The sequence below is a fragment of the Ixodes scapularis genome, unplaced genomic scaffold (genome assembly GCF_016920785.2).
Source record: "Ixodes scapularis isolate PalLabHiFi unplaced genomic scaffold, ASM1692078v2 PGA_scaffold7__128_contigs__length_106722199, whole genome shotgun sequence".
NCBI lineage: Eukaryota > Metazoa > Arthropoda > Arachnida > Ixodida > Ixodidae > Ixodes > Ixodes scapularis.
The window spans coordinates 100,807,448-100,817,553 of NW_024609882.1; the positions used below are offsets into that span (position 1 = coordinate 100,807,448).

Here is a 10,106-nt window from a genome sequence, read left to right on the forward strand (position 1 = left end):
TTATCTGAGTGACACAATAGTTACATATACATAAGCAAACATGGGGAAAAAATCAAACAAAGAAAAATTCCAACGCGAATAAAAAAAAACACCACCTTCGATTTTTTTTTAAATTTGGGTACCCTGTTATACTCTATTTCGGCATTCATTTCTATTAAATACATGTTGCATCATTGCACTGTGAAAGAAGAAACAACTCCCCAAAGTAGGGTCCTTTTTCAAAGCCTAAACTTAGCAGTGTCCTATACAAGAAGTGACTCTGAGTTCCAGTTTCATGAAACTTGCACAAATCTTTTATATGCATTTATTCAGATGAGGTCATTGATAAAAAGAGCGATCGGTCACACAGTAAAAGGGAGGAGAAACTATATACAGCATTTTACATAAGCGTACAAAGTGGTATCATATTAGAGACCAATGATTTGAGAAAAGATGATGCACTGTGAAGTTGTACCTTCCGGTATATTTTACATCTAGAGTAAAATAAATAACTTCACTTCCACACACAAAAAGAAAGATATAATAGTAAGATATTTAGGTTGGCTGTGTATTTACGATTACAAATAATTTCAGGTGACGGATGCCATAGTGCCTAACTAGAGCAGCTTCGATGCTCTCGGTGTATGAATAAATCGTGGCAAGCCGATATATTTTATCCTGCTCGAGGATGACATTTTGGGATTTTTTTTATAGTGATCAGATAAAAATTATTAGTAACCACCAACAAAAACAGTAGGTTAAATACCCCGTGAAGAAAAATGTGATAAATAAGATGTCCCTGCATTCAAAATGAGCAGTCCTTGGGAAATCAAATTCGGCACTTTACGCTAAGGTTTTCCTCGCTTTACCCATTTAATAAAGTTGCTTCCAAGCAGATCCGACTGTCCGTGCTACATATACGTCACAGGTCCCTTCTGTTGATGACTTGCTGAGCCGCCACGCGTGCCAAGACTGAATGCCAGGGAAGGCGCGCACCGTCAGCCACTCTTCTTTTTTTTTTGTTCACGATACCGAACAACCTCATTTTTGTCCAGATATGCAAGATGCACGCCTTTCAGTTTCTTTGATAGAACGCTCACCATTGTCCTGGCCATCTGAATTGCGCTTAGTGAACGTTCTCTCAGGTTGTTCAGCGTGGCCTGGTGCTTCACGAGTCCGCCAACTCCTTCACATGCATTTTTCCCATGTCCAGATGCACAAAATAACCACTGGGCTTGTGGGCAATCGTCCTTTGCAAATTGGTAAAGCTGGTAGCGATTCTTGAAATGACTGGCGGCGCCGTCACTTACGCACGTCCCGTACGAGTATACCGCAACGTTGTCTTCTACCCACTCCTTCACTTTTTCTAGAGCCAAGCAAGCGTGAGCGGCGTCGTGACACAGGTCCTCACTGATGATGGCAAAGCTGTTTGTAGATTTTCTTGTCGTCACTACACATGTAAATATCAAAACTTGTTTTTTTTTTTCCAGTGATATGCTTGCACTTCGTCAGGAAGCACGATGGTCCAGTTTTCAGCAAAGTGAAAATGAAAGACAATGCTCCCGCGTTGCATGCACCTTCATCGTAGATCGCTTTACCTTGCGTTTGCCGGTTATGGTTGTGAAGTACCCAACTTCCAACCGTCACTTGGATGACTTTTAGGAAAGTCTCAGGTTCCAAAGTTTTTTTCACAAGGTCGCCGGACTCCTATGTTGCAAGCACAATCTCTTCATCCTCCGGGATATCAAGTTCCTGGAGTGTAAGAAACTGGCCTTTTGGGCAGTGATCACAGTCTCCTTGAAGGCACAGTTCTGTTGCTGGGTCGCACAGAAATGCCGAGTTCTTTTCACCAGTGTTGAATGTTGAGCCTGTAACGTTCTCTAGAGCGGCAATACAAAGATAATAATTGGCGCAGCGCACACAAACGCACACTTCCTGGTGTGGAATACATTGGACCCATCTAGGGCGCAACGAATAAAATTTCGTTAGCCCAACGCCGGAATTGGGATGCTTGTCTTTGTATATACGGAAGGCCTCTCGTATTGAGCGTGTCATGAAGCGCTTTGGCACGAACGTTTTCTCTCCGTTGAGCATGACAGAGATGACGTTCTTCTGGTTGGGACTTTGGCGCGAACATTGTAGCTCGTCTTTCGTGAAGTACTCTAGGGCAGCAGACAGGTTCTCAGGGCTCACCTTGCGCCTCGTGTAAGGATCCGGCTCATACCACACGCCATGCTTTTCCTTGAGTTCTCGGGATTTACTGATGAGGTACATTGAGGCCTGTGGAATCATCTTTTGAACCTCATTCTTCGTCAGCGTTGACGGCAGGAGTGTAAGCAGTTGACAACGTTCCCGGAGAGAGGTGGCGGTTTCAAAGGCCTGCCGAAAGTTGTCCACCCACTCAGTGCATGTGGAGCATGTTGGTTCGGACGACCCCCATGGTGCGTCCCTGTCGTACGCAATACGTAGCCTTGAGCGTATATTCTTGACAGCAACCTGCTCCAGTTCTGTCTGCTTTCTCTTGACATAGGCAGGCCTGTCCCGACTTCTTACGACGCTTGGTTGTCTCAGCGGCGACACATCTGTAGGTAGTATGCTGCGATTTAGATCTTCAATTGCTTCTTCAGCTGGCACAAATATGTCAGGGCACTGCACTGAGCTTCGCATCGAGATCTCCTTAGTGATGTGCATGAAGCAATGGTAGCACAGGTAGTCCGTCGCACTCACTTTGGTGGAACAGTCAGGCGGAAGAATTTGCTTCAACGAGTTTAGGTCCAACTCGCCAACACTTCGAAAATTCCGCTGCTTTGGTATAGTCTTTTTGTGTTTGCAAAAGTAATCTGCACAAAACACTCGTTCGGAGCTCCAGGACGTCTTCATAATGTATACATAAATAATAGAAATTAAACCCCAACTGATGGCATATAATTGCAAAGTGAAAGAACTACTGGGTGCACAAGTGACAAGTCCGAGGCTGAGGAGCTCACTCACTGCAAACGTACATTTGAAAAAAGAGGTCACAACTGTGGCTGTCGGCAAAGCTTGATCCACGTCAAAGGAAGAAAGAGGGAAAGTCTCCAGACAAAAAATTGTGGTCACCGGCCTTCGAAAAAGACTTTCCGGAATCGCACTGTCGTCCCTCCACGCGCTGATATGAAAGCACCCGAGCTTCTACCACGTGGTTCATGACACTGCCTGAGCCATGTCGGCGACCGGTTCGCGAGGGGTTGGCGGTGGCGTTACGTTGATGGTCACTCGGATTAGCCCTTGCTGTACTGAGCTACCGCCTGCAGTGCCTTATCGCCGGCTGGTGTCAACAACGAGAACACACACACCCTGTCTACACCAAAACTACAAGCGTTCACCGCACACGCGTCGCCGCCGCTTTTAAGCTTTTGTGAAATTGCTTTCTTTTGCCGCGGAGAACCGCCTTATCTTAACTACGCGCCTGAAATCCTTCCAGGCCGGCGTACACAATATCAAGCGTTTCGAGAAATGCCCGTGGAGTAGAACTATGGGAAAATTTGGAGCCCGCGATGTCGATATCCTCGCCGTTGTGTTAGTAGGCCGTCGCGTACTGCAGTCCCCCGTTGAGGGAGGGGAGGGGGGGCGGTCTTACTACGATAACATGGCGACAGCGTTTACACTCTATGTATTTACGCGAGGCTCGACTATTTGGGGATAATGCTGCCGGTTGGTGTGCCCCTTTGTGCCTGATATTATCGCCCGTCACGCCAGCGAGTGAGATGGCGACAGGCATGACTGCTCAGTAAACAGGCGTCGGCGGCCAGGTTTTGCTGGTTGAAGCGAACCCCCTTGTCCTTGACAGCGAGCGGGGAAATGCGAAAAAAAGATTGTATCGGCCGTTTTGCCAGAACTAGCGACGAGTGTCGTCTGCGGTTTCCGGCAACTATTTTGCCATAATCGTGAGCTTAGCGAGGAAATGATTTTTGCTAGCCACAGAACACTACCACGCAGAAAGGGAATGCTTGAACATGTTTTTGTTCTGGATATATATCAGGGATATATAAGAGAGAGAGAGAGAGAGATGAAGGTAGAGCGGAAGGGGGAATAGCATATAGTGTCGCAGGAGAATAAAGTAAACAAAGTTCCTAGTGGCCGATGGCTGCATGATCTTTTCTCGGATCACTAGTCCGTAATATGATACCTCTTTGTACACAGTAGTTTCTCCTTAATTTAAGTGTGTGAACGATTTCTTTAGTTATCGTTGGCCTCATCTGAATAAAAATATATAAAAGATGTGTGTTGGTTTCATGAAACTGGAATTCAGAGTGAGTTCTTGTATAAAACACTGCTAAGTGTAGGCTTTGAAAAAGGACCCTACTTTGGGGAGTTGTATCTTCTTTCTCAATAGAATGATGCAACATGTTTTAATGGAAATGAATGCCGAAATAGAGTATAACAGGTTACCTAAATTTTAAAAAAAATCGAGGGTGGTGTTTTTTTTTTTATTCGCATCGGAATTTTTCTTTGTTTGATTTTTTTCCATGTTTGACTAAATATATCCTAACTATTGTATCACACCACGGCCGCTGGATCTTCTTTCTGCGCGCTCCCTTCTCCGGCCTGCCGATGCGCCCTCCGGAGGAAGATACCGAGCTAGTTGCGTTATTCGCCGCGTTACTGGTGAGGGCGCTGGAGAGCGTGACGGGCGGAGGTACCGGGAGATCCTCCCGGCCGCTCGCGGCTATGTGCGCCCGCGTTTGGCCGACGGCTGCGTGCTTTGCGGGTTGAGTCGGCACGACACGTCAGTTCCCTTCCCAGTTCTTGGTTCGATTTCGGTAGACCCATTCCACGCGACATTTTTATGGGCCATTACTCTTCTATTCTTGTGTCACCCTGCAAAAAAAAAAAAAAAAAAAAAGCAGCCTCGTCCTTTTTTTTTTTAATGGCGCGGATTTTTCGCGCGCCTGTTCTACCCCCAGTGCCTTATCTGATCGTACTAGCGTGTCGTGCCTGGCCCCGTCTTTCGGAGCCACTTCAGCTCTCGTGTGCTCCGTGAGGATGCAGTTTGTGAGAAGAAAACAAATCAGAAATGAAAATATCTGTTTATTATGCAGAAAACTTTAACGTAATCACCGCATTAACGTTGCGAGAATTGTGTTCGTTGAAACACTAAACACAACCTTACAACCGTATGACCTTTCGTGAAAGTGGCTTGTGATAAAGCTTCATATATCTATCGAGGGAGTCGTTGATGTTTCCAGTCCAGTTAGCCAAGAGTGGCCTGAGCAGCTTCCGCAGAAACAATTCACAAAGTTCCCTGCTATGTTCTTGGGAATCCCTTTCTTTGCACCACATCAGTGGGCACGACATCATGCAAGGAAGCAACGCGGCGAGTAACATCTTCGATATTTGACTGCTTCGCCTGACATCAGAGGACTGCAGCACGTCCTGCACAAACCTGCAGGTGATCTTGCACACCCAAAGAGCATCTAACGTCGGATACGTTAGTCCTCCACGATCGAGAATTCTAAGCAAGTTGAAGGGGCTGTCCGTTGTGCGAGGCTGATGAAGTAGTGTCTTGCAAGAAGGACAGGTGACCTAAGACAAATTAAAGAAACTTTAGAAAGCGCTCAAGTAAACTCTTCGGCTCTTCACGTGAATAAAATATGTGGCCACTCAACATCTTCACTGAACCTGTTTTATCTTTTCTAATGGTGCTGACTATATTAACACGTGGCTCACCTTTTCATCACAAGCAAGCGCTATGTAGCCTGCCACGTAGGCTAGTGGAGCGAGTTCCAGGCTTTCTGACACTTGATCACAAACGTCCGGTGACTTCAGCTCCCTCATGAGCCTCCTCGCTGCCATCTCTATGACTGGTGGAAGGTTGTCGTCAGGACGTTGGGGAGCGGACGATCGCACTGAAGTCTGGGCATCGTAGCTTGTTGGCGCATTTCCAGATTTTGCTGCCTCGATGATTCCGACCTGACAAAAAAAAAAAGTGTTTTAATGATCTAGTACTTGTTGATCGTAGTCACGCTCAAATACCTTCAACAACCTCTCTGCAGTGAACACAGCGGTCCTTGCGTCCACCTTGTCGTTTCCACCGTTGAACTGCCGGAAACAGCTAAAAAGAGACTCCACGGGGTCGCTGTTCAAGCAGCGTGTTAGGACGTACCGGAAGCTGTGGAAAGAATATGAAAGGAATTGAGATTATGCATACGGTTACTAATGTTGCTATACATTTTATATGTGGATAATAAACTTACTTTATGTTGTCAAGAAGGTACTCGGCGAGGGCCACTGTGGACCTTGTCGTCATCATAGTCGCCTCATATGTTTCTTTCGTCATACAGCGATTGCGTGCACCATCGCCGGAAGTTCTTAGATGTTCCATGTACTCAACGAAGTCCACTTCGAGCCACGACAGTCTTTCATCATCTGTAGTTATGAAGGGCTGCTCCTGGTCATGTCGATCGGTCCACCCACCAATGTTGTGCAAAGCATACCACTTCCCTATGGCTCTCATGAAGCGGACGGTCGCGCCACAGCCTTCGAAAGTAGGCGCCCTTTCATGGCAGCTGGGGTTTTCTTTGAGGTACTCAAGAGTCCCAATAACTACTGGAGAAAATAGGAGTGTTGCTCTAGACACCTTCATTTTCTCGAGGTTGCTGGGGTCGACGTGTGCCCGTGTCAGAAACCTTACCGGCTTCACCAAAAGGCCACTCTGGATGTCGTATAGTTCTTTGAGGAAAAGACCCCCTTGGATCTCCTCATCTCCATCAAACATGCTTCTCTCCAGCAGATTAGTTCTCAAATTTTTTATGAGATGGTTGGGATCAAACGATAAGAATAAAGGGTCGTCTTCCCGAAAAGGATGTGCGATTACATGCTGCAGTGTCTTGTCTTCTGACATGCTCCTGAAGAGCGCGGCATTCGTCTTGTGGTTATCCGTGACAATCCTCGTGACGCGAAATCCAGCGTCCTCAATGGCCTGCATGACACTCAATGTCATTTTCTTCAGTTCGTCATTCCTCAGGCATCTTGTGAAAAAATAACCGACAGGGATAATGTAGGCTGTCGAAAGCCCACGAATTACAAAACATAACAGCCTGTTTGCTACTTGGGGCGTGCCTGAACTGGATGCTTCGGACGAGTCTATACCCATGTCAACTAGTCCGAAAATCTTGTCCACTTGACGGTCGTACACGACTTTCTGCTGTATTGCCATCTCATCAATAATGAGAGAGCAGTGCCTTTCTTGGTCAATTTTCAATGCCTGAAATTCGGCACGTAGACGGTCATTGATTAGAGTTGTGACGCCCACTTCTCCGGTGGAACGCCCAACAAACTTTTGGAGGGTGCTACGGCATGGCAGCTTGAACAGTTTCCGAGCCTTGACGTGCTCATATCCCTTGCTTGAGCATGCCTTCCAAAGGACGCACTCACGGAGAACATGCTCCTCATAGCTGGGCCTTGTTTTTCCAAACGACATTATTTGGTGTCTCACAAAAGTGGCAGTTTTGTCCCCTCGGTCTGCTGCAGCGAAGATGTTCTTGAGAGCTTGTACCGCTTTATTCTGCTCAAACTCTTGAACTTTTCTGCTCAACTCATCGCACTTTTTTTGAAGTTTCTGCATCGAGCAATTTAGTCTGTTCACCTTCACCTGCAAGCGGTGCGTGTTCCTTTTGTTTTCTTCAAGCATTGCGGCAACGTTCAGCACGGTTTGGCTTTCTTGATCAGTTGTTGTCGTCTCTTCCGATGGTTCCGTCTCGGGATCAGTTTCAGCCGGGGGCTCATCCACTCGATCAGACCTGTCATCTGCATGTTGGCTGTCATTCTCATTGGCAGGCTCCTGGTTGGAACGTCGATCTGATTGTGTTTCGTCGTTTTCTTGCCGACTTAGCTTTCTTCGTTTGGGACAGTCACCGTCCTGCAAGTAGGAGGGGTATTCCGGAAACACTGTAGGAATAGCGCTTGACCGGAGGAGCTTTCTCTTGCAGCCTTCTCGGTAGTCTTTATCAATAAAATGGCGCGAGCACACGACCGACCTCGAAGCAGGTTGCCACGGGCTACCTTTAGCGGTGCCTTGCCTTGATATTCGCTTCAGCCAAGCCGCTCGCCGCTCCACGTTGCTTGGTATTTCAAAATAGTGGTCGCCGGGGCTGTTTCGGTCAGTCGACGGGCAAAGGGGGACACAACAACTTTTAGGCATGATGTGCGCACATGAACCGAACAGACTGTACAGTTCCTTCACGACATTGCAGATGTCAGTAAAAAAACGTGACTAACCTTGCACCAGAAGGCGCACAACACAACGATGATAGTAGCACGTTGATGCGACGACGGACGATCCTTCACGGCGTTGAAGATACAGTCACGTAAACAGGGCGTAATAGCAGAATAAATAATAACATCTGAACATTGAGTAAAAACAACGATGACAGCAGCCCGTGGGCGCAGGAGAAAAACAAGGAAAAGCGGCGCTGAGAAGTCAGCACGACGGCTCGCCGATACGGAGGGGACACGGGACGCGGGGCGTCGCGCTCTGTGGCGCCGCCCGGGAAAAAAGCGGCCGAGTCGAGAAACTTTGTCTTCACGGTCCTCCTATTGTATTCGAACCGGAGTGGGAGGCCGGAGAAGGGAGCGCGCGGAAAGAAGATCCAGCGGCCGTGATCACACAGATACCTTAGTTATTTTTTAAATATTAGCTATATATTAGTAGAATAATATCTGCAAATTATATCATAATGATTAAATTATTTCATGAGATACAGACCTCCAAATTTTGCCATTTGTCGTTTGAGCAGGCATGTTTGTCAATTTTTAGAAAAATAAATAAATTTTAAATAAATATGATGACTTTATATTACAAGCAAGCTATACCCATAGTTTGCGCCTAAAACGTATTAGAGTTCTCTTAATGTTATCGCTTTAGTTATTCACTCTCAAACGGGCCGCCTCCATCAGTGCGCGTTAATGCAACTGTCCACCACCTCATGCCTTACGACTTTTCCTGTCCCCAAGTATTTTTTCTAGTCAAAACTAAGTTTGGATTCGTTCATACCAGACACTAGACAATAACATATAAAAACATCAGTTGATTTGAAAATTTTGACTAGCCATCCTTTGGTCGATCTTATCTGAAATCACCCACATATCGTTTCCTAAAATGGTGAAACCTGAAATAGAATAGTGCAAGCAAAGAGCATACGTCAACTTTTAGCAAAACAGAAGGTGAACTCGGCGACTGTTGGTCCCTTCGCCCACAAACACTTTCACAGTAGAGAACACTGCCATAGCGATACTGGTGACGCACGGAGCCAAACCACCAAGAAGACAGATGATCATCGGTTGGCAATGGGACACACGGTTCCATTCGGCGGCGGTTTGAGTCTTGGGTCATGACCACTTTCACAACCGGCAGTACTGCCATAGCGATGTTGGTTATGCGTGGAGAAACAGAACACAAGGCGTTCAGCGGTTGACACACTCGGTAAGAATGTGGTATGGTTGACCCACAGACTAATAGCAGGCAGAATCGCTGCAACGGTGGATTTCGCGGTCACCATAGTCACGGGCTCACCGTCGTGACACTTAAATAGGCTCAAGCATACTCGGGCAACCCTTTCGAATCCACCGTGACCGGTGTACGTAGCACCAATTTAGAACCTGGCGGTTCATGACGGCTTCTTTTACTTGTTTGACGAAATGAAGGCCAGAAACCAGCATACTGCTCTGCATTCTTGGCAGAATATACTATTGACGTCCTGTGGTTGACGTACAAAGGTTCACAATTTCAGGTAACTTATCGTGCTGCGTGGGCATGCGTGGGGGCACAAATGCTGCTTATCAATCTGCACATTCGGCCTGTCTGAAAGAAAATAATAAAGAATTCACAAAGCCTTGAGCAGCTCACGAAGATAAGGTGGAATAACTTTCTTCCCGTCAGCCTCAAAAAGAAGCAAGACGTCTTGTTCCTTCCTGCTTTTCGGATTTGCTCGGGGGCGCATTAGTGAAATAGAGGAAGACACGCTGTTGCTATCTTTCTCCTCCCTTTTTTCTTAGAGTGTGCAGTCACAACCTGTGAAACGAAGAGCTCGACGCTGTACGCAGAAGACGCAGCTCGAGCGAAATTTTGTCATAGTGCTCTTGTACTT

At 46.7% G+C, this 10,106-nt stretch overlaps 1 protein-coding gene across 1 annotated transcript; it reads right to left on the reverse strand.

The window, feature by feature from the left end:
- Window positions 1-5,111: 5,111 nt before the first annotated feature.
- Window positions 5,112-8,166, reverse strand: LOC115312530 (DNA transposase THAP9). Its single transcript, XM_029971325.4, has 4 exons — window positions 6,216-8,166; window positions 5,995-6,130; window positions 5,689-5,931; window positions 5,112-5,544 (listed from the first exon to the last, which is right to left on the reverse strand). The coding sequence occupies exons 1-4, from the start codon at window positions 8,159-8,161 to the stop codon at window positions 5,128-5,130; spliced, it is 2,742 nt and encodes a 913-aa protein (XP_029827185.4). The 5' UTR covers window positions 8,162-8,166; the 3' UTR covers window positions 5,112-5,127.
- Window positions 8,167-10,106: the final 1,940 nt, after the last annotated feature.